The sequence below is a fragment of the Astyanax mexicanus genome, chromosome 5 (genome assembly GCF_023375975.1).
Source record: "Astyanax mexicanus isolate ESR-SI-001 chromosome 5, AstMex3_surface, whole genome shotgun sequence".
Taxonomy (NCBI): domain Eukaryota; kingdom Metazoa; phylum Chordata; class Actinopteri; order Characiformes; family Acestrorhamphidae; genus Astyanax; species Astyanax mexicanus.
Window position 1 is genome coordinate 41,507,055 of NC_064412.1, and position 24,877 is coordinate 41,531,931.

A 24,877-nucleotide genomic window follows, 5' to 3' on the forward strand; every position below is an offset into this window, starting at 1 on the left:
TATAACCTGTTTATTGCAGTTATCTGATTATTATTATCAGTCACATGAACAGAATACTCTGATTTCTTAGATCAGAGAAAAATCGAAAAATATGATTATGAAATTTGATAAAAAATATTCTCAACCAGAGTATTCTCAGATTCCTCAAATCAAGAGACTTTTACTGTCATTACATCTGAGTACAGGTACACAGTGTAATGAAATTACTTTCCTCTGGAACCAACACAGTGCAGCATGGAGCAACAATACAATACAGTAGACAAACATAAAGTGCAAAAGTGTAACAAAGTGCAACAAATGACTATAACACTACAATAAATACAATAAATACAAAAAACATGGCAATTTAACAGACAGGACAGTGCAGTTCCGATACGGTACAATGAAATGTTCTAGTGAGAATAAGGTGCAGAGATATGTAACATGCTTAAGCAATAATACACTCAAGGTTTGTGCTATAACATGTCATATTGGCACTGCTGTGATGCGGACGTAGGCACGAGGCGGAGTGCCGAAGATCAGCACAGCACTGCCAATATGACACGTTATAGCACGAACCTGGAGCACATCACTGCCAATATGACACATTATATCACAAACCTCGAGTGTATTATTGCGATTATACCACATTATCACTGTTTATTAAAAGAATTTGAGTTAAACAGGATGACAAAATGTGATCGGTTTGGTTATAAACACTCTGCATGTTAAAATAGTTCCATTGCTGCTCTGCTTGTAGCTGCACTGTAAGCTCTGCATTATCGGTCATTTCAGTCAAAATTGTGGAAATCTAAGTGTACTGTAAATAAACAAAAGAGCTTTACTCACCCAAATAAACGTTTTTTTAGAAGAAAAATCTGTGTAGATTAAAGTCCAGTGCTTGTTTGACTACAAGAAAATGTTTTTTTTCTGAGAAATAAAGGCCTAAATTAACTGGAAAATATATACTCTTAAGCTTTAATTTTAATAATAACAACTCCTAACCTGATATTAGTGGCTGATAATGTTTGCAATATTGTGTATTTTCGAACCACTGGGCTTTTTTGTGCGACTGTGTCTTTGCCTGTGCCGCCTATTGGAGACATGGCTTTTCTGCACTGCGCATCCCAGTGGTGTTTAATGATATGGCATTTGTTTGGTAAGCGCTGCACCGTTGCTAGGTTACCTGTATGTGGCGGAATAATACATGGAGAGCTTCGGTTACAGTGCATTATTGCCTAATATTGTCACTCATAAAATGCCTCTCAGCCAAACAAATTGCAGGGTCGGAACTAACTATGGTATAATGTAACATAGAAAATACATGTGTTTGGTGAGTGGGGGGGTGTTTAGTTCCATCTCTGTGTGTTGAGGAGTCTGACTGCCTGGTGGATGAAGCTGTAGCAGAGTCTAGTAGTGGAGGCTTGGATGCTCCTGTATCTTCTGCCAGACGGCATTAGAGTTCGTGTGAGGGATGGGTGGGGTCTTTCATAATGTTGGTGGCTTTGTGGATCTAGCGTGTGTTGTAGATCTCTGAGATGGAGGGTGGACCAAATGTACACAATATAACAAAGACACAAACCTTGGTGCAGCTCTGCTCTGGAAAATCGGCTTATGGCATGACATCACACATTTCTGACGTCCAAACACATTTAGAGCGATGCTAAAACTAAAGGATTTAAATAATCATCTTCTAGCTGATGTATATTTATATTGCGGCTCGATGTGTTAAAAAGGTTGCATCATGAAGTTTAGTGATGTGATGTTTACATCTTTCACATCTTATTCTGTGAGGTTAACGACTGGTTGTAAAGCAAAAATCTGGTTATTGCATGACTCGTGTAAACTCTGAGTTTTCCATTATCAGATTGCCCAAGATCATGTTAACACAACGATCAGATTACTGATTTTTTTTTTGCAGTAATCCGATTATGAAGTAAACGCACCCCAATGTCTCTCGCCCATCTCTCCTACTTTCAGCCCCATGGTAAAATCCCCATTGCAGAGTTAACAAATCCTCAGCTCTGGAGTATGAAACATTATTCAGTGCATGAAATATTAAACAGGTTTTCTGATGTTCGCTGGAGTGTGTGTGCACGTCTGTGTGTGTGTGTGTGTGTGTGTGTTCAGTTGGGGGAATCCAGACTCAAACAGCGCTTATGTAATCACCCTATATTCACCTCACACTATACATTTCATTACAGATTGTTTATAGATTACATTGTTTAGAAAATGTTTGTGCACATTAGTCTACGTATTAGCCTGGAAAAAAAGCAAGGAAACAAACAAACAAATCAACAAAGCCAAAAAAAAAACGTAAAAACACACACACACACACAGTATCACTGCTCTCATTCGCCGACAGTTATGAGAACAATTTATATTTCCGAGAGGGATAATGTGTTTCTATGGCGACCGTCATTAAGCGCTCAGTTCGGATCGTACGGAGGTGCTCTCTCTCTGACCTGCTTCTGTCATCCCTCTCTCTCTTTCCCTATCACTCTCTTTCTTTTCCTATCCTTCTCGCTCCTTCTTTTTCTATCTCTCATTATATCTCCTGCTCTTTTATTTTCTCTATCACTTACTCTCTTTATTTTTTTTTTTATTTCAATCTGTCACTCCATAGCTCTTTTCTTTTCCTTTCCTGTGTCACTCTGCACTTCTTATACTCTCTTTCTGTTGTTCAGTTCAATTCAGTTTAATAAGCTTTATTGGTATGATCATATTTAGACACAGTATTGCCAAAGTATTAACATATCTAACATTTTTTAAACACCTCATTGTCACAGCTGGACTGAGAACAGTTCACCAACAACATCCTGTGGGCAACATCCTGTATGTAGGGTCCTGCACAGCAACATATGAACTTCTGTCTCTGACTTTACTTCTACAAGGTGGAGCAGCTAGATAGGAGTGTCTAATAGAGTGAACAGTGAGAGGAAATAGTGTTTAAAAACTCCAGCAGCACTGCTGTGTTTCATTTAAACCAGCACAATACACACATGGCTGTTTTGTATTTTTCTCTCTTTCTCTTGTTTCTTTGTCTCTCCCCAGATCTCTGTATGAGGATTGGCCAGCCATTGACGCCTCTAATACCCCCATTTTACCTATTTCCCACCACAACCCACTTTCAATACCATGTCTTTCTTCAGTTCCCTTTCTTATCTTCTGTTCCTACTGGCATAAACATGGAGAGTTACCATGCAGCCAAAGTAATACAGTCTGATCAAGGCACCAGTTGATGTGTTGGAAGCAGGAAAAATGGGCTGTAGACCGCAGTGACACCAATTGGCGTGGTGGTGGTGTGGTAGTGTGTGTTTTGGTGGTACGTGTGGATCAGATACAGCAGTGCTGCTGGTGATTTAAACTCACTGTCCACTTTATTAGACACTCCTACCTAGCTGCTCCACCTTGTAGATAAAGTAAAGTCAAAGACAGAAGCTCATTTGATGCTCCACGGTTTGTGTTGGTCATCCTTTAGTTCTTCATCAGCTGCCCACAGTCCAGGATTCTAAAAGTTTGAAAAACTTTATAAAGTTAAGGATAATAAAGTATACAGAGAAACAGAAGGACTATAGTCTGTGATTTTGTAATAATGTAAATTATTTAAATAATTTTAATGAAGGACATTCCACTACAAACCAGCGCCTCCAGTGGCATTATTTAATTAATTCAGTAGTTTTTATTTACGTACCTACCGACCCAAAGGAGCATTTCGCTCTTCCCCTAACAGACCTCTTAGTTTTTGTTTTAGAGAGATATGATGGAACACTGGCACACGTTGACTGACCAGCAAAATCAATAGACCTCAATCGCAACTGTCAATCTGGAACAGCATGTGAAAATCTGAGACAGGCACTGAAATTTAAACCCAGTTTATGGATCTTTTTGTGGACTACAATGAACAGAATCTAACTGGTGTAATTCTTATGTGACAAGACAGTTGAGCCCAATCCCATTGTTCTTTTATGTCCCTACCCCTTGTTTAAAGTGTAACCCTTCCCCTTGGAACAGAGTTAGAATTGGGACAACCCTTCATGCATCTGATACAGATGCTGCTGGTTAATTAGTTAACTTTAGGGAATCGTTTGTCTTCAGACAGGGGGCAGGTGGTGCAGCAATTTATGATTATTGTCCATTCTTTAATTCCTCTGTGATGGTGAGCTGAAGTTAGCTTCTATTAGCTTTTATTTATTTTTTCTGTTACATCTTAAATGCTGCATTCTGCTGTCTTTTGCACAATTTTATATGAAATAGGAAAGTAAGCTGGCTAGCTACTAAGATGAGCTACTAGTGACGTTTTATGCTTGTCATGAAAAATCTACAAATTCTCTGAGGAAAAGATTAAGAACTCTTATGCCCTAATAACCTTAAGTAGATGTTTCCTATAACTATATACTAGACTCAGACATCAACCAGAAGACTGTTTTTTTTCACACTCCTCCATGCAGAATTCTTTCAGAGGTTATCCTTCAGCTTTAGTGTTTGTATAGATGATCTAAAAATTCAAACCAAAGTAAAACAAGATCTAAAAGCCTTTTACTGGATATGAGGCTGTGATTAGACTCTGCTGACCCAGGACAAACATTAATCCTGATTAATCACAGAACATTGTGGTGATTAATGTGATTAATGAGAAGACGGTAGTGTGTTTTGATAACATGAAGGTGAGCTCTGTTCTTATTGATTACTGTACAGTGCGGGAGTTTAGGAGTTCAGACATGTCCCTTTTCTTCCATTTATCACGCTCCTCAGGGACCAGAGACAGCCAATTATCACTTAGTGATCAGCGTACATAAAGGCCACCTAAACCAACACAGCAAGGGAACAAAAACACACTGCAATCTAAACTTCAGTAATCCTCCACTGGATAAGGATGGATAACGCAGCAAAGCCAGACGCTTCAAACAGTGTATGGATCATGCTCAGTCTCGTTCCAGCGTCTGCACAGTCTGTGCTGTGAATTCCTTCGAGGCTTGCAGTGGTTTTCCAAACGCTGGCTGTGATGTAACAGCCCACAGCTCGGCACAAGCAACAGAACAGTGGCATATAATTCAGGAGTTCCACACTCAAAGATAAGCACAGAAACATAACCTACGTAGGTAAGGTAAACAAAAACTTATCATGAGTACACTGTAAACAAATATATATATATATATATATATATATATATATATATATATATATATATATATATATATATATATATATATATATACATATTTTACTGAATACAAAACTCAGACATTATCTGTAAATCAACAATAAATGTTTACACTTTTATTGAGTTAGAATCTGTAAGTAAACATAGCCAAGTATGTCACTTGTCTATACAATTTTTTAAAGTAAATCTTTGTCACACCTTAGCCTGTGTCTGTCCTTTGTTTTCCCCTCATTTGGTCCCTTGTGTCATGTGTTCCCAGCCATGTGCTTCTGTTGTGTTTTGGTCCCTGTCTCTGCCCTAGCTCCACCCTAGCCCTGCCCTATCCTAGTGTTGTCACCTCCTGTCTCATTTGTAACCCCACCCCCTTGTTAATTCCACAGGTGTCCCTTGTGTGTGCCTGTGTATAAATACCCCATGTGCTCCTTTGTTCTGTGTCGTGCTTTTTGTTTGACCGTGTCCTGTTACTCTGTCCAGATCATGTTTATATGTTTTGTTTAGCCTCAGACCTGTTGTGTTTTTTGTCTTCAGTTGTCCAGGTTTGCTTTATGTAGTTTGTTTCTTTATTTGTTATTTTGGCTTGTTTGTTTCAGTCTTTTAGTTTATCTTCTAGTTCATAGTGTTTTGCTTTAGTAACCTTTTTGTTGTATTATTCCATAGTGTTTTGTTCTTTGTTAGTTTCTAAATGTCTAATAAAACTGACTTGCGTTTGCATCCGGCCTCCTCTTCTGTGTTACAATCTTTATATTTAATTTTATGTGGCAGTTATAAACTACAGTACTCCAGGGGGGGAAGTTAAATAAAATAAAAGCATGCTTACATTTACATGTTTTATCAGCCTATCAACCAACACAGCAATGAATAAACAAAATGGAAAACTGACACTGAAGCAAAACCGTTTACAAACAGTGATAGCTACTATTAATTTTATATTCAGTCGATTTTAATAGTAGTCCAATGGTTTATTTTCTTTTTAGAAGATGGGGTCTTTGCCAAATACTTTTACTTCAAATCAAAGCTTTTATTTCAGAAACCGGTTCCTATCAAAATGTCAAGATTTTGTCTATAATTTAAAGTTTTCACTTCCACCTTAAATGTGGCACACTGATCAGCAGTTTTAAATCAAGCCTAAGTTTTAATCAAGCTAACTTTAGAGACTTGAGAAAGTTTTTTCTCTCTTTTTCTCTCAATCTAGAGGCTGTTACTAGAGCCTGCAAGAGTGCTTAAACAATACATATCTCATTTTTAGCATGCATGTTTGGCGAGTCCTTTCCACCTTAAATGTAGTGACAGTTACATTGAGAGTATAAGAAAACCAATCAAACCTTTTTTTTAATAATATTTTTTTCTTTTCTCTGACTCTTTTCTGACATTGCGTAGAAGTGTTTGAGAGTCACAGCCAAGTGTATATTTACATTATAAACACTGTTGTTTAGTTCATTCTTTATGAAAATACACATATTTTTAATAATGGTAGATTGTGTGTTTCTTTTACAATTACAACATTAGAACAACGAGAGTTTACCTTATTAAAGAAAATGCTGGAAATCTAATTTAGCTTTTTTCCCAATTAATTATCAATCCTAATTATCAATCATTAGTTGCAACACTACCTACATTAAAAGGTTTGTCCTGTATTTTTGACGCTTCTCAAATCTCAAATGATAAATTATTCTGCCTTGTTACTTATTCGTCTGAACTAGTTTTTTGCCATTTTGCCAATTTCGCCAATTTTACAACAATGATGTGGTAAAGTTCAAAAATATAATAGCAGTAAATGTTTATAGAATTTATATTTATGTTTATATAATGTTATGTGTTTTATAAACAGCTGTCATCTTGTCAACTTGCTCCTAAAAAAAGAACTGTGTCAGATTACAATGATTTCTTAGCAAGCGCTTCTACTGAGTCTACTTTTTTGTTGACTCTTCTGCCCCTCTAGGGAGCGAGACTGAGTCATTTACCAAACTTCACTTGAGCCACAGTGATGAAACGGCCTTTAAGAAAGTGTCAAAGATTTCTCCAAGGAAAATGGTGAGGCTAAGACAAGTCATAGAGGGCAGGCTGAAAACAGTACAAAAACGCAGGGCTGCATGATATTGGAAAAAACATTGCACTGCACTGTTTGGAGGTTCTGAGATTCTGAGACTCACACCTGGCATTAATGTGCGTCCTGGGTGATCATATGTGTTTTCATCATAAAGTACAGGTGTGAAAGGATATATTGTCTCGAGATCATGTTCGGAGGTGATCAGATACACATATCATCATTAATATTATTATTATTATTATTATTATACATTATTAGTGTATGGTGAATGGCAAAGAGTCTCAGTCTGATCACTAGCTCTTACAGGAGACACCAGTTCAAATACCATGTCTGAAAGTTTCTGAGTTTTGGCAAGCATTTGCGATCAGATCACCTAAGATGCATGTTAAAGCCAAGTGTCAGTCTGAGGTCAAGAGCGCTCTGGAGCAGGTTTTCATCCAGGATGTCTCTGTACATTGCTGCATTCACCTTTCCCTCTATCCTGACTAGTCTGCCAGTTCCTGCTGCTGAAAAACATCCCCATAGCATGATGCTACCACCACCATGCTTGACTGTAGTGATGGTATTGGCATCGTGATGAGCAGTGCCTGGTTTCCTCCAAACATGACGCCTGGCATTCACACCAAAGAGTTCAATCTTTGTCTCCTCAGACCAGAGAATTTTGTTTCTCATGGTCTGAGAGTCCTTCAGGTGCCTTTTGGCAAATTCCAGACGGGCTGCCTTGTGCCTTTTACTAAGGAGTGGCTTTCGTCTGGCCACTCTGCCGTACAGGCCTGATTGGTGGATTGCTGCAGAGATGGTTGTCCTTCTGCAAGGTTCTCCCCTCTCCACGGAGGAACGCTGGAACTCTGACAGAGTGACCATCAGGTTCTTGGTCACCTCCCTGAGCAAGACCCTTCTTCCCCGATCGCTCAATTTAGACGGCCGGCCAGCTCTAGGAAGAGTCCTGGTGGTTCCAAACTTCTTCCATTTACGAATGATGGAGGCCACTGTGCTCATTGGGACCTTCAAAGCAGCAGAACATCCCCAGATTTGTGCCTCGAGACAATTTTGTGTTGGAGGTCTACAGAAAATTCCTTCATTGCTTGGTTGGTGTTTGCGCTTTGACATGCAGTCAACTGTGGGACCTTATATAGACAGGTGTGTGCCTTTCCAAATAATGTCCAATCAACTGGATTTACCACAGGTGGACTCAATTTAGGCTGTAGAAACATCTCAAGGATGATCAGTGGAAACAGGATGCACCTGAGCTCAATTTTGAGCTTCATGGCGAAGGCTGTGAATACTTACGTAAATGTGATTTTCTTAGTTTTTTATTTTTAATAAATTTTCAGAACTCTCAAGAAAACCGTTTTTCACATGGTCATAATGGGGTATTTTGTGTAGATTTTTGAGGAAAGAGATTAATATAATACAATTTGGAATAAGGCTGTTACGTAACAAAATGTGAAAAAAGTGAATACTTTCCGGATGCACTGTATTATGGGAAATCTGTTTCTGATAGGTGAGAACATGAGCACAGTGTGAATTTCATTTTGTAGCCAGCAAGTTATAGTATCATGTGTTTGACACAATTTAATCTGTGATGTAAAAAAAACGTGTCTGACACCTTACCATCTTCACATGTAAACTAATAATTAGAAATAGATACTTAGTTTTGAGAATGGATAAAGCATTGCAAAGCAAAAAATAAATATTGACATTCTCTTACACCCCTTACCTTAATGCAGAACAATATATTAAACAACCTTTTGTTCTAGTGATCCATTATGAATTTAGGTGGCATAATAGTTTAACAGTGTTATTTAGCTTGAGGCATTAGCACATTACTGGGGTGTGTTTATGGCCTAAAGCGTTGTGCAAACTGTGCTTTTTGTAAAGGTGGAAAAACCTATACCATGCTGTTCTGTTTCTTGGGGGTTCGCTGGCTGCTGGCTGTGTGTCTCACAGCTGCTAAGCAACAGTAGTGTTGTAGCTGTCAGTCCGCTGAGCTAGCAGGGCATTATTACAGATCATATAGAGCAGAAAAGTATCACTTAAAATGTGTTCTGGGTCTGTCACACATTAGAAGGCGCTCCTGAGTGATTCCAAGATAAATTGGTTCATATGGAGCAATTGAGCAAAATCAGAGTTTATAAAGGTCTGATCAATTTTATACTGAAAATTGTACTCACTGTCTCAACACAGAAAAATATCAAATGTTTCAGTATTGACAACAACATTTTTAACTCCAGTTATAAGCCTTTTAAACACGCTCTGGCTCTAACAGCATCCGCTCACCAACCAGTCAGTCAGCCATTAAACCTAGAGATTTCTTATTTATTCGTTTAATTAAACAAAATATCATTGATTTGTTTTCAACAGTAGAGTATTGTAACGTCAAGAATCAGGCCAAGTGATGATATTTATTAATTCCCTGCAGTCAGCTCACAATAGCAGTAATGCTAAAATCTTTACTGCCTAAAATCGCTGTTGAAAATGGAAATACACCAGTGAATTTTCTTTGCCTTTTTAGCTAAACACTTGATTCTACTTTATAAAATAAAATTTCTTCGAGGCACTACTGTTATTCAGTTTTAGCTCCATTTTTTAAACTCAATTTTGAGTCTGGTATAATTTCCACATGTGCAGGCAGAGAATTTAACTACTCCTATTAACTAGCAGCGAGGCTAATAGGTAGCATTTTTGCTTATGTCACGATTCTGGACTTACAGACCTACAGCCACTAATCCCTCCATACAACAGCTGTCACTTGCTCAGCATGTTGATCGGAATGCTCAGCATATTGATCAGACTAGTCAACACATTAAGCTGACTGGTCAGCATATAACAGACTCTTGCTTAACAATTAGCTGCTTGCGTTTCTGTATTTGTAACCCCTTTCTAGTCTGATCACCTTTCCTGTGTCTAGCGGTTCATTCCATCCTTCACCATTAAGATTTTACTATATTTTAAGCCTGATTATTATGAAAATGAAAAAATATATATATTTTGGACCATATATTGTCCCATAAATAATTGCAATTAAAAATGTCATATTTAAGAGCAATAATCTTTTAATTATTAAGAATATATATACATTGTAATATACAGTGTCTGCTTCTGCATTCTTAGTAGGATTTTTTAAATCTTTTTAAATTCTTGCATCTACATGCAACCACTGGTCAAACCAGCGGGGTATTACTTATGACTGTAGGCTTAAAGCTAAAGATGAGATGATCGATCGGCTATGTATCGGTATTGGCCTATTTTCTGACAAAATATATCATCAGCCGATATTTCACTGATTTAGCCAATCTAATTTAGGAGTTAATAAACCAATACATATTTAATTTTAATTAGTAAATGATAAAATGATTAGGACGTGTCATCAGATATTAAGGAAACATACAAAGGCCAAGCACCATTCTCTTTTGTCAGCAGAGCTAAAAAGCTATTTCTGCTGCATCCAGCTCTTAATGATACCTGGATAAAACAAATATTACCTTATTTACAGCACAAGTGTTTACACCTGTGAACTTATCTGAAACCAGGCTTTACAACCTATAAAACTTCATTTACATTTCAGCTGAAGCACCAAAACATCACTCAGACTCTTCTTACAGTAAAGGTAAGCTGCTGTAATCAAGGGATCTTAGCACTACAGACTTTAACCTACTGTTTTTAAAACTATCTGGATATGTGTGGACTGGCCTGAACAAATACATTATTTGGGGAGCTTTTATTCACACAATGCTCTGCATCTATTTGTCCACCAAGTTAATTATATTTAATTTTAAGAACAGCTTTCAGACCCAAAATCTTCTAAACTATGGCAAAACTATATCTGGGGCATCACATAGTGTATTCATAACCATTTGGTGTATTAACTGTCTGTGTGGGAGTTTAAAGAGGTTCAAGAAATTCTGAAAGCTTTAAGAAGAGCAGAGTAACCTGTTTCTGTGTACTAATAGCCTGACTAAACTAAAACAATGTGTGGATGTGATGCTTGATACCTTAGAAGACAGGAAATCAACTAAACACCCAACATTAGCATACAATTTTAAAGCAAAGAGAATGAAAATAAGGCTGACTGCAGAACAGCCTGACCGCAGGATAATTTCAGCATGGCGCTAAACACAAACACAAAGAAAACCTCACTGTTACATCATCTGCCACTGACGAAATCATTAAGTAAAAAAAAAAAACTAATTAAACATATGTCTCTCCTAAAATCTGCTTAATTTGGTGAGTAAAGCACCTCAATTTATTTACAGTCAGATTAGATTCACAATGTTTGTTTAGAGGTGGCTGTAATTAAGGGAAGTTGTATCAAGTTTGCCTGGCATTTATGTGGTATTAATGTGGCATTTGGCCCCTTTCAAGGTCGGTATCGTCAATCGACCAATCGAGCTGAAAGACGATCAGCAATCGAAATTAGACCCAAAACACTAAATGGTCCATCTCTACCTACCTATCTCTAACTGCCTGAACATCAAAGTAAAACACTAATCAGGCATAGGACCAGCTGGAACAAAGAAAAAAAAAGAAATAGTTTTACATCAATAATCAAATCAGTGTTACATACTAAGTTATGTGGAGATATAAAGGAGATTATTTAGCCATATAAATTATTATAACTATTCAAAGTGGTAAAAGAGTAATTGTTTGTAGTAAATGTATTATTTGGATATTGGGCAACATCCTAAATCTTAACTAGGACAGGCATCCCTGTGTTGCTAATGTGGTCTTCATTGCCCCTCAGGGAGGTTATACATGTTTTTTTTTTTGTTGGTGATTTTCATTTTCATTTTTTTAGAAATATTGGCATTGTTTTAAAATGTCTCACTTGTAACAAATATGCTACTAAAATATAAAGAGAAATAAATGAGAAATAAAAAGAAGATGGGAGCATTTTATCTTGTGGCTAAGAACATCTGTGGCCAAGACAACAGCAAATTCACAACAACCTCAAAATGCCACACTCTCAAAACTTTTACATGTATTTCCCTAAGATTTGGTATTTAGACTAACAGCTCTCCAAAATCATTCTGAAGGTACACAGATTCGCTGGGCCCAAAATGGTGCTACTGCGCTCTGGTGGAGTCTTTCATGCTCTCACAACTCTTGTGAGAACTTTGTAACACTGCATACTTGTGTAAAATATAGCATTTTTCACTTCCACTTTCAACAAATGTATACATCTGTGTACATGAGAATGAGGTCAATCTGTATGCACGGCAAAGGTTTAATATTAAGTTAATTATACACTCTCAACTGTGGGGAAGCCCAGAAGCAAAAAATACTATTTATTGTTTAATTCTGCTTTAATATGTGATTAAAAGTACTGGTTCGAAACCCAGTATCCATTGCAGAAAACTAGAGCTGTGCGATAGATATTTTACAATAGACGTATTTTTATAGTGATTTAATGATAAACGCATATAACGGCTGTGATAAAGCCTGATAGCAAAATTAAACTGCATTACCCATGTGAATCGGCAAAGATATCTCATTACGCTAAAGATGCCATGACATAACCAGACTGGAGGCAGAGTGAGGCAGAGTAAAGTCAGGTAAAATTAGTTATATTTGGATGTACAACAGTGTTATTGCACATAGGTTTTTTGTCCATCTAAAAAAAATATTATAAATAATTAAATTTGTGAATCCTCCTCATAGAGCTTTTGCTTCTGGAAAGTGAAGCTCTAAAGGAGATTTAAGTGCCAGATGAAGCAGCGGGTCAGATCTGGTCACGCCGGCCACTCTTGAGTGGCTGGAGGCCAGTCCTGACTTCTGCCTCCTCAGTCAGGCCAATGACAAAGTGCTGTGAGGGGAAGTTAATAATACGGATGTCATAATCACTCTCTCCGCGAGGGCTCGCAACGTGGAGTTCAGTTCAGAGACAGCAGAGGACACGGACAACACAGGTCCCAGAGACAGACTCCCACTTGGAGAGGCTGCACAAAAGAATGCAATTAACTGCATCTAATCGACTCTATAATATGCTGTAATTGCTTTCTGATTCTGATGTGTGATTTGTATAAATAAATAAATATTCACAATCCAGTCAGAATATTATCACCACCTCCTTGTTTTTACATTCACTGTCCATCTTATCAGCTCCACTAATCATATAGGACACTCTGTAGTTCTATAATTACAGACTGTAGTCCTGCATCTATTTCCTTTGACCCTGTTAATCAGGACCCACATGACCACCACAGAGCAGCTATTATTTGGGTGGTGGGTCATTCTTAGCACTGTGCTTAGCTGGCATTAGTGGATCAGATACAGCAGTGCTGCTGGAAATTTTAAACCTACTTTCCACTTTATAAAACACTCTTATTTAGCTGCTCCACCTTATAGATGTAAAGTCAAAGATAGAAACTCATCTTTTGCTGCACAGTTGCATAGGTCATTCTCTAGTCCCTCATTAGTGCCTACAGAAAGCTGAATACACGACACTGACCACAGGATACTGAGTGACACGGAGGTGTTTAAAAACTCCAGCAGCACTGCTGTATGATGAGCACAACACACACTAACACACCACCACCGTGCCAGTTTCACTGCAGTGCTGAGAATAACCCACCACCCAAATAATAGCTGCCCTGTGGCGGCACTGTGAGGTGAAAGGTACAGATACAGGACTACAGTCTGTAATTATAGAACTACAAAGTGTCCTTTATGATCAATGACACTGATAAATAAAGTTATGAATACTTTCAACTATTTCACATTTCACTTTATTAGTATCATATCACTTTGGTAGATAGTATCGCTTTATAAGTACAAAAACTCGTAACTGCTTTATTCTGCTTTATAATGCTGCAGCAGCCAGTTTCTAATAAATGTGTATTTAAATATATCTTTAACTTCTTCTCAGATTCTTCTGCCAAATATATTTGTATATAGTAGAGAGTTCTAGGAAGTTTCCTAGGACCTTCTGTTTCTTTATATTTCCGAATATTTTCTGTTTTATTTGTTATATTTATTGCAACATTTTGTTTTGCAATACTGTTATCGATTTTTAAAAATACAGTATTGATTTTTAATTATATGTTTAGATATAAAGAAATGGTGTTGGACAGTACCCTGGTGAAAAAAAAATATATTTAATTGTCTTTAAAACATATTGAGAATTGTCTAAGTATCCTGTACATGTACTAACAGATTTATGTAGTTACTTAAATATATTAAAAGTACATTAATATTATGCTTTCATTAAATGTTTAAAAGTTAAATTTTATCATACTTTTTAAACATTACAATATAGTGTATTTTAAATAAATAGACTACGGTGAAGTACACTTTTAGTTTACTTAATTTAATTTAATTTATTTAATTAAATTTGTAACATGCAAAAATTGTAGTACAGTATTTTAAAATGTATTTTTATACCCAACGGAGTATACTAGAAGTGTGCTCCTTACAAAAGACAGAAACAAGAAGCATATTTGTACTCTAATGTAAATATATTTAACATCAACATCACCATTTCTAATATACTCAGTGTATAATAATGATACAGTTGTAATACATATTAAATGTATTATAATTTTACTGTAAGCATATTTAAAATAGTTAGTACAGTTAAATTAATTTAGTGTTGTGTTTAAACCCCACCCTCTAGATAGCAGGGTTATACCCTGTTATACAATATATTGCAACATATTGAATAGCAACCCCTGTTCTTGCTAATACACAGCTCTAATATTTAGTATATTTTCTATAATATATTGTTTTATTTTGTATATTTACTACTGTATAAAATGTAACCTTGCTGTAGAGTTAGTACCTGAGCTCTACTACAAGCAATACAATACATGCTGTGCATACGACAAATAAACACTGAATTTTGGAACTTAACAATAAGATGGACCTTGAGAGTAGAAACAAGGGGGTGGTCATAATATTCTGGCTGGACTGTGTATATGAAAACATACCAGCATTTTTTTCTCACTCCTTCTCCATACCTCAAACAGGCTTTGAGACTTTACTGTACTGAGACCGCTTAAGGAGGGGGAGATTTAGTTGCTATGGAAACTGATTCACAATGGGGAGAACAGAGTGCTGACTAACTGTACATAATTCTGTTTTATTTTTTTTCCTTCTTCCTTTTTTACCCACAAATCCGCTCACTTTCTGTGGGTGGAATATTCTGATGGCTCGCTGCAGTGTATGCACCGTTCATGTGGAAGACCTGCCAGCATACACAAGCGTCGCAGCATAAGTCAAAAGTCTGTGTGCTTATGTGTGTGTGAGAGTGTGAGTGTGTGTGTGCATGCGTAGGTGTTTGTTGGTGTCGGTACGACTGGATGAGTTTTGTATAGATCTATATTTCATGGCACTCTATGTGTCAGCGCTGGTGTCGTGGGTCAGCAGGTTTGGAGCCTGAGGGACAGAAAGACATAGGTGAGCTGAGATTTGATTGACAGGTGGACTGCTCTCTGGGCATGTTCAACTTGTGAGATACAGGGTGCCCAACAAAAGACTCTTGTCATGTTTCACACGTCTTACATAACGAGACACTTTATGCCTTTTTCTCTCTCTATCTCATCATGTTCTGCTAGACATCAACACCCGTAACTTTCATAGCAAAGACAGTGTATCTGCAGGCATGATGAAATTAAATTGAAGACTTTTTAGTGCTAATCAGAAACAAAATTAAGAGCAAAACGTTTAGAAACACAATACTAATGTTAAGCTGGTGATTCTTGTATTTTCTTTTTTTATATATATATAATTTTATTTAAATTTTTTCCCATTTTCTCCCCATTTGACATGGCCAATTACCCAACCCACTCTTTAGGACTGCCCCTATCACTAGTGATGCCCCAACACCAGTAGGGTGAAGACTAGCACATGCCTCCTCCGATACATGTAAAGTCAGCCTCTTTTTAAAACATTGCCAAATAGCATCACAGCGTGCTTGAAGGAAAGCACAGCGACTCGGTTCCAATACATCAGCTCACAAGGGCCTTGTGCTGATCAACATCACCCTTCGGAGTGATGTGGGGAGAGAGCGCATCTACCCACGCAGAGACAGCAAGACCAATTGTGCTCTCTCAGGGCTCCGGTAGCCCAAGGCAAGCTAAATGAACAGGATTCGAACCGGCGATCTCCTGATCACTGTGGCAGCGCTCAGCCTGCTAATATATCTAAATATCTAAACAATGTGGAAGTTGCAATGAGTAAATATAAAAACAAAACTGTATTTGCTCTCTGTGGCATTTGTAAGACATTTTAAGACAAATTAAAGCCCTTTTAAGACTAACAAATGTAAGGCTTTTTAAGGATCTGCAGACATTCTAATAAACAAACTACTCTATATTTACACACATCACAAATTACACACTGTACATCCACTCATTGCACCCTAATGCATCCACCAATCATTCCATAATCCACTTTAAAGCAATAGTGCAAAGGGTTTTCTGCCCAGCTCCTAATATATTAAAGCAAAACTAAAAGAAATGAAACCTTTGTGAACACATTGTCATTCTAGGTATACTTGCTGTAAGTGTATCTCAACTAGGCCTATCACAATAATTGCGTTATGACTTATCCAACAATATATGGACATGATCGCAATCATTTATTTATTGTGTATTTTTTGTAAGATATGGCTATGTTTTTTAAATAATTAAAGATTCATTGCTCTTTAAATTGTCATTATTATGATACAGTATTTTGTATATATGAGTAGCATTATATTACTTTAATTTAAGTCTCAAAATGACAATAAGATTCTTTATCACTATTACTTCTGGGACAATATATCATCCAATAAAAATTGTTAATTGCGACAGGACTAATCTTAACCAGAGCTGCTATAGACTCCAAAGGTCTCCAAAGAAATAATCCAAATTCATTTTTTTTCCCAGTTTTGTGCAGATACGCCTGATATGACGATTTAAATTGGATTTAAATGTGTCTTTTACATCAACCACATCGCGCCAAACAACAATCTTATCAAATCCAGAATGACGGACGTGCAGGGGTCCAATAAGAGCAGCAAAGATATGTTACTTAGCCTGCAGTCTGAACATAGCCTAGGACAATTACCACTCAATGGGGGAGCATGGGGTGTAGATCTCTGGAGAAATGCCATGATGATTAAAACCAATCACAGTCAGAGGGAGGTCTCAAAACACATGACTTATGCAGCTAATAATACTAGTGGTTTCCATCCATGTTCCTAGAGTAACTAAGCAAGACCAGAACAAAATGAATCCATTGTGGAAACACAGATTCTGTCCCAAAGTCTAGGCTGCATTTCTCAGCTGCGACATCATAGAAGGCTGTTTTCAATTGAAAGGACCTTTCAAATAAAGCCAAAAAATAAAGATGGCATTAGGAGTGATTTAGAGGACGCGACAGATGTATCCTTCCTGGCCCAGAGTTACCCACATTTCTCTGTGCTTGCATAATGCAAAGGGAGAAAAGAAACACAACACCATGAAAAATTAGAGATCATTTAAGTTAGTTTTCATAATTAGAAACTATTTATGTGAAGAAATTAAAAAGCACTGTTTCACACTGCAATGTCACTATCATGACTATGTTTACACAGCAGGTAAAAATGGCACAAATGTGTCAGATGTGCAGCAGTGTGAACAGCAATGAACACACTGAATGTGAAATTTGGTCCACTTCAAAATATGCTACTGAAATCCGATACATCCGATTTGTGTAAATGCCACTCAGTCTGAACAGCTAAATCATAATTCATGCATCTTTTAAGTAAAGGAGAAGGAAAAAGGCAACTGCAGCCTAGACTACAAAACACAGCTATGGCTATACTAAGTATACTTGCTGTAGGTCCTTCTGAACTAGAGCTGCTGGAGACTCATATGATTAGGACCAATCACAGTCAGTGGGAGGTCTCAGAACAAATGTCAGGATGATAAGTAGTACCATTTGTGCTCAGAGGGAGGTGTGAGAACCAATGTCATGATGATTAGGACCAATTGAAGTCAGGGGGAGGTCTCCAAACAAAATAGCCATTAGGAAAATAAATGAAGCCAATCGCCAATAGGAAAGACTTACTTTTTGTGAACAATATTAAGAAATGTTAGGCAGATATTATCCTGAATTTTGATGTGTCAGCTGTTCAATTTACTAAATTAAATAATGACCACACCTTGCAAATAAAATCCAAAATACTACATTGCCAAAGAGTACCCTATCTTATCTTAGGCTAAAAAATGTACATATTTCTATACCTCCAGATTATCGAACTTCAGAAATCTGCTGTGTATAGAATGTTTGTAGCATTGGGATTTCTATTATGTTGTACATGTTTTGCTGAAAAAGTCTCACCAGTGGTCTCCACGATGCCCTCCAGGATCACCACGATCTCAAACTGCTCCGTCTGCATGGACCTGAGGGACAGGTCATAGAATGGGCTCTTTGAGTCAATCACGTGGCAAATGGTCAAAGGGGACACCAGGAAGAGCTGGTCTGCACCAGTGCTGAAGCCGACGTCCAGCTCCAGCTGATCCAGAGGCAGAAATTCACCTTCGGGAGTCTGTCGAGACTGAAGCAGGAGACAGAAGATCAGAAAAAAACAACTCAGCGGCAGCGAGAGACAGAGTGAGCGGATCGATAATGTGGCTGTACCGCTTGGGTGGAAATCAAATTTCATGGCTCCATCACTTAAATTTGTTTCCAGACTATTCACTCAGGGGCAAAAGCCTGTGTTTGACCACAGCCATCCATTTAGTGGAAGCCTGGAGTCGCCAACTCTATTATAAATAAATTACACACCACAAAATCCCCAGTGTAACAGTAGAGTTAACACCTGCAGTGGTGAAATCACAGTGTTGAATTAATCGCCATAGGGCTGAATAAAATTATATAAGCCTAGAATGAAGTCCTAACAATAAAAACCTCTTGACTTGACTTGACTAATTAAGTCTCAGATAGTTTTTATTTAATTTTTGTTTAATTTTATGTGCAAAATGAACATCTATTGTGTAGAATTAACACTGCACTAAAAACATTAGTAAAGTAAGAATTACTTTCACAAGTTCAATGAACCTCTACAATAGTGATTTTTTTTTTCTAATTTTCCCATTTTCTCCCCAATTTACACGGCCAATTACCCAACCCACTCATTAGGACTCCCCCTATCACTATTAATGCCCCAACACACCAGGAGGGTGAAGACTAGCACATGCTTCCTCCGATACATGTGAAGTCAGCTACCGTTTTTTTTCGAGCTGCTCCTGATGCAGCATTACAGAGCAACCAGCGCAGCGGCTCAGCTTTGGTACATTAGCTCACAGACGCCCTGTGCTGCGGACATCACCCTAGTAGTGATGTGGGGAGAGAGCGCCATCTACCCACCCGGAGGGAGCAGGGCCAATTTTGCTCCCTCTGACTGCCGGCAGCTCGATGGCAAAGCTGCATGAGCTGGGGTTTGAACCTGCGACCTCCTGCTAAAATAGTGATTCTTACAGTGTAAAAGGCAGTACTTTAGTGTAAATTTAAATTAATATAAGTAGAACGAACAATCAATCCACTCCTAACACATGAATCGCTTTTAAATGTGAATGCAGTATTACACCTCAGAATTAACATCAACATTGTTGCAATCACTCTTATAGTTCGGTGTACGTCTTCATAAAACTGTGAATTAAGCTGTGTATGAACAAAGGTATTAGGACACATTTTGACTAGAAACACTAGTAGGCAAAAACACTTTGTGTTCATTGGATGCCACATTTTAGTTACAGGTCAGTCAATGCTACACATAACAGCAAATGCATAAAAGTTTAATTCAACACGAGTGCAAGCTGCATTCTGAGTGTTTCCACAACAGCCAAGAGACCTTTGCTGATGTGATTAACTCACAAGAATAACAATTTGGGTTTAACCATCCCAATTTCATAATACAAGTATTTGAGTATGAAAAAAATAGTATAAAGTGTCAAGATTGAGAATACTCAAATATCCATGGCACAGACTCCAAACAGACTGGTTTTTGAGTACGGATACAATGTACACTATTGTGCACCAAGGCAATGTGAAAAAAAAAAAAACGGTAACAAATGTTGCCTAACAATGACTTTAGTATTAGTGTGATATAAACAATTGGGACACAGCCTCCGTTTGCTAAGTGCGGACCATGCCTAAAAGTAGTAGAAAAAGTAGAAAAAGGGTGAGGGAACTTTGGGAATTTGGGCTGGAGTTCTGAACCCCTTTTTTATTTAATATAGGGGGTGGTAGAGTAGAAGAAGTTTGTTGGGGAGGAGGTGGGTTGCGAACTTACGTCAGGAGAGGTAGTTAGTAAGAGCAGGTATTTGTAGGGCGGTTAATTGACAAAGGGTGGAGTTAGAGCGTGGAGCGCAGGCGTGGTCCTTTTCCCAAACTTAATTCTCAATTAAGGGACCCTAACAAATTCTCTTTTTTCCCACATGCTTACAGACTTGAGTTTATACAAAATTTATACAAGAGATCTGGGCCAGTTAACTGTAAATATTGTTTGTGTTTGCGTACGCTTCCGGCTCCCCAGCGGGCACACAACAGACCTTCAACGTTGAAATATGTTTGAAGTAATGTCTGTTGTTGTTTCAAAGTTGAAACAACATTTAATATTAAATGGTTGTACAAATGTTAAAATCTTGTTGAATCAACATGACGTCCTCAATCTTCTGCTGTTTAAATGAGTATTTTACATTTCATCAACATACAATTTAAAAAAAACGGTTGTATGGAGGGATGAAAAAGTGTTTTTTAATTTAACACCAATTTTTCACCATACCTAGGGACATGTTAATGTTCTATTGTTTTACTGTGTTTTTGTTTTACTGTTGTGTTTTTGAGATCAGATGTTGAATCAGATTGGTCGTGGTGTGTAACTTTCTTTATACTCAGCTTTGCTACAGTGATGTAAGTTTATTGTTACACTTCGTTAACCATAGGATGTTCTAGTTTTAGCTACTTTTAGTAATAAAAGCTTTTTGTTTGTAGTTGTGCAGTTCCTACTTCTCAGAGATGTATATTCAGAGAGAGTAAAACTAAAATTGTTTATTTTTCATCATGTATTTTTCATCATATAGTTTTTTCCCTCCCCCATACAATTTTGAGCATCCCTAATGTGAGCTCCGGTTTATAAAAACATAGATTGTTGATTCACTTTTCAAAATAAACACCAAATCCAACGTTGAAACAACCATAACGTCAATGTTGGGATTGAACGCGACTTTGGGTACTGGGCGTCTAACTACAACAGAAATCTAAAAACAAAAGCTGACTTTATACAAACCCAGCTGGTATTTCAACACTGAATCAACTTTGATGTTATGGTTGAATCAATTATGCATTTGGTGTTCAACCTTTAATAAACCATAGCTCACTAAAAGCAGAAAATCCTATGGTTAATAGAGTTTTAGCAAATAAACTTACATCCCTGTGGTAAAGCTGAGTAAAGAGAATGTGACCCACCACTACCAACCTGATTCAACATCTGATCTCAAAAACACTAAAACAGTACAACAAATAGATCATGAATACACTTCCAGGTATGGTGAAGATTTGGTGCCAAATTAAACAGCAGTAACACTAAATAAAAAAATATAAAGTATTTTTTCATCCCTCCATCCAACTGTTTTTTTTTTTTAATCGTATGCTGATAAAATGTAAAATGGCAATTCAAACGTCAGAAGGTTGAGGACATCATGTTGATTCAACCTTAAAATTTCAACGTTTGCACACCAATTTAATATTAAAAACTGTTTCAACTTTGTTCTAACGTTGAAACAACAACAGACATTACTTCAATCATATTTCAACCACATTTCAAAGTTGAAGGTCGGTTGTGTGCCAGCTGGGAAGTTTATAAATCTGGGCCAGTTTACAGTGAATACTTGTGTTTGCGAAATTGTGTTGCCTACGTTTGCGGCTCTGCATTAAGTTTCCACACGTGAAACCCCTGAACACTCACTTTGAGAAGCTTGCAGCGGATCTGCGCAGACACCATGTGGCTGTTCCTCAGGTTGCCCACTCGGAACATGAGGGTCAGCTTGCCGTCCCGCATGGAGATAGCCGCGTGCTCGCTGAACATCAGCGTCTCCGCGCGCTTCTTGGGCTGCGACATTTTGATAAACATGCAGCCGATGAGAAAGGCGTCCACGATGGAGCCCAGGATGGACTGGAAGAGGAAGAGGATGATGCCCTCGGGGCACTTGTCCGTGATGTAGCGGTAGCCGTAGCCGATGGTAGCCTCGGTCTCGATAAAGAAGAGGAAGGCTGAGGGGAAGTTGTAGACGTTGGCCACGCACGGCGTGTACTTGTCGTCGTGCGTCTTTTCACGTTCCAGGTCTCCACGGATGAAGGCGATCACCCACCACATGGAGGCCATGAAGAGCCAGGCCACCGTGTAGGTGAGGATGAAGATGAAGAGGTTCCAGCGCCACTTGAGGTCCACCAGCGTGGTGAAGAGGTCGGACAGGTAGCGGCTGGTCTCGCCGCCCAGGTTCCCGTGCTGCACGTTACAGCGGCCGTTCTTGTCCACGAAGCGCTGCCGCTTCTTCTTTTTCTCGGCGGCCGCCGGGTTGAAGCCGGCTCCGCTCGAGGACGTTGTGACCACCTGGTAGTCGTCCCCGAACTTCTTCCTCAGCGCCGACATCACGTCGAGCTTGATTAGACGGAACGTACCGAGCGCTCTCGTTTTGTACGTGTATATGCGGCTTCTTTAGACTCTTTTTTGGCTTCTTTCACTACCCACCGTCACCAGTTCACTCTGCGTCTGCGAGGAGATGCCTTCTGTTCCGCATGGCTGAAAGGTTCAAGTCAGCTGTTGGGGCACCTGTACAGGTACGCGCGCCGCTACGTGTACGGCTACGTGTAGGAGCTTTCTCTCTCTCCGTGCGCCTCACGACTTACGCGCGCGCCTTTCATGGGATAATAATGCACGTCTCCGACTTTCACTCCACGCCTCCGCGCGCCTGTTTCGAACACGTGTGGGGGAAAAAACGCAAAATCGCAGCAAACGTCCGTGGTTTCCAGCTGGCTCGGCACAGGACTCGCGCTTTGCTCTGGACTCCGGGCTCTTCAGACTCTCCAGACCCGCGCTCGGTTCGCCTCCCGGCTGGATGCGGGGGATTCGCTGCGCCGGACGCTGTTGGAAGACGGTCGCCCAACTTTCGCCACCGTCGTTCTGCGGAGCATCAGCGCGCCTCGGTGTGACGCTTCACGGTGCTGATGGTGCTCCTGCCTCCGCCGCGCTCCGTCTATACTTAGAGCTCCTGCGCAGAGCTCGCCTCCACCCCCGTCCCCTCAGTCCCCCCCCACATCTCTCTCTCTCTCTCTCTCTCTCTCTCTCTAAACTCCATCTCCTGCGCAGTTAAAGCCATGAGAAACTTCTCAGAGCGGGAAGCGCGCGGAAGGGGGGGAGAGCATGCGTCCCTGATGATGATGATGATGATGATGGTGATGGTAATGGATGGTGATGATGGTACTGGTGCTACTCACTTTTCCTTCCTTTATAAACGGTGGTCAGCAGCTTGAAAGGTGCTCATCTCCCACTTAAAAGAGAATTCTACAGATTTTTTTCAAACATTTTATTTTAAATTGATTTAAAAAATCATTCAGAATAGTGCTGGGAGAGAAACATAATTTCTCCATATAGAAGCTGTCAGAGGGAATCTCAGTAGATAGACATTTGCTTCTGTCAGAAACCTGTAAAGAACTATTTTATGATTTTCAGTTATTTTCATATTTTACACTTTTCCTTCACTAACATATAGGAGGGTTATTTTTTAAAGGCAGCTGCTTTGCTGTTCTTTAAATATCCCAGTTAAAAAGACGTTTCATACAGTTTTTGCACGCTTTGCACTCCTTTGAAAATAAATAAATGTAGAAACATTAGTTAACATTAATAAATGTGCAAACATTTGTTTGCATGTTTAAGAGCTTTAAATAGTGCTGTCTGCTACTATTTTGGCACGTTTCCAAAAAAAATCCAGATTATCCTTTTTACTAGTCCAGATCTAATGTAGCCTCGATTTGATGTTATTTAATCATTTTAATTAAAATGTACCCGACTTTTGATCAATCTGAAATATTTAATGGCATAAAATAATTTTTATATTATTTTAACAATGCTTTTGTGTTTTGAAATTGAAAGGAGGTGACATTTGATGTAATACAAAATAAAAGGTAAATACAAACAAACTAATTAAAATAAAACAATAAAACTGTAAAAAGCATTTCACTATTATTTTAGCATACACAGAACCTTATAATCTGGCAAGAAAAAACACAAGTGACAAGATTTACCAAATGGAGCTAGCTAAAGCTAGTGCACTAACACAAACATAGCTAGCTCCTTCATCCATTAACCTAACTTCTACACCCATGATATTATTAATTTTACTGTCACCAGATAACAAAATCTATTCAATTCCATTTACAATTTTTTAAAGTAATAATTTGTTTATTAGCTAAGGAAGGTGCTCCTCACCAGTGTTTCTTTTTCCCTGTGCAGTGCCTGAAGGCCTCATGAGGTTTGGAGGTCTGTAGGGACTGACTGCAGAAAGTTGGCGACCTCTGTGCACTAAGTGCCTGAGCATCCCCTGACCCCGCTCTGCCATTTTACCTATGTCCTATCACAGAATTTGTTCATTATACAGTGATAATGCTGTGGAATTTGCAGACATTGTTTTACAGTATGTTGTCAGGATCATCAGGAGTCC

At 38.5% G+C, this 24,877-nt stretch overlaps 1 protein-coding gene across 1 annotated transcript in view; it reads right to left on the reverse strand.

Annotated features, from left to right (window-relative positions):
- The window catches only part of kcnj3b (potassium inwardly rectifying channel subfamily J member 3b), a 37,472-nt gene extending 13,922 nt beyond the window's left edge, over positions 1–23,550 (reverse strand). The window contains exons 1-2 of the mRNA XM_007230842.4: positions 22,126–23,550; positions 18,498–18,714 (exon numbers count right to left, since the gene is read on the reverse strand). Of these exons, the coding sequence (XP_007230904.3) occupies positions 18,498–18,714; positions 22,126–22,809 (901 nt within the window). The 5' untranslated portion in view covers positions 22,810–23,550. The remainder of the gene's footprint in view (positions 1–18,497; positions 18,715–22,125) is intronic.
- Positions 23,551–24,877: the final 1,327 nt, after the last annotated feature.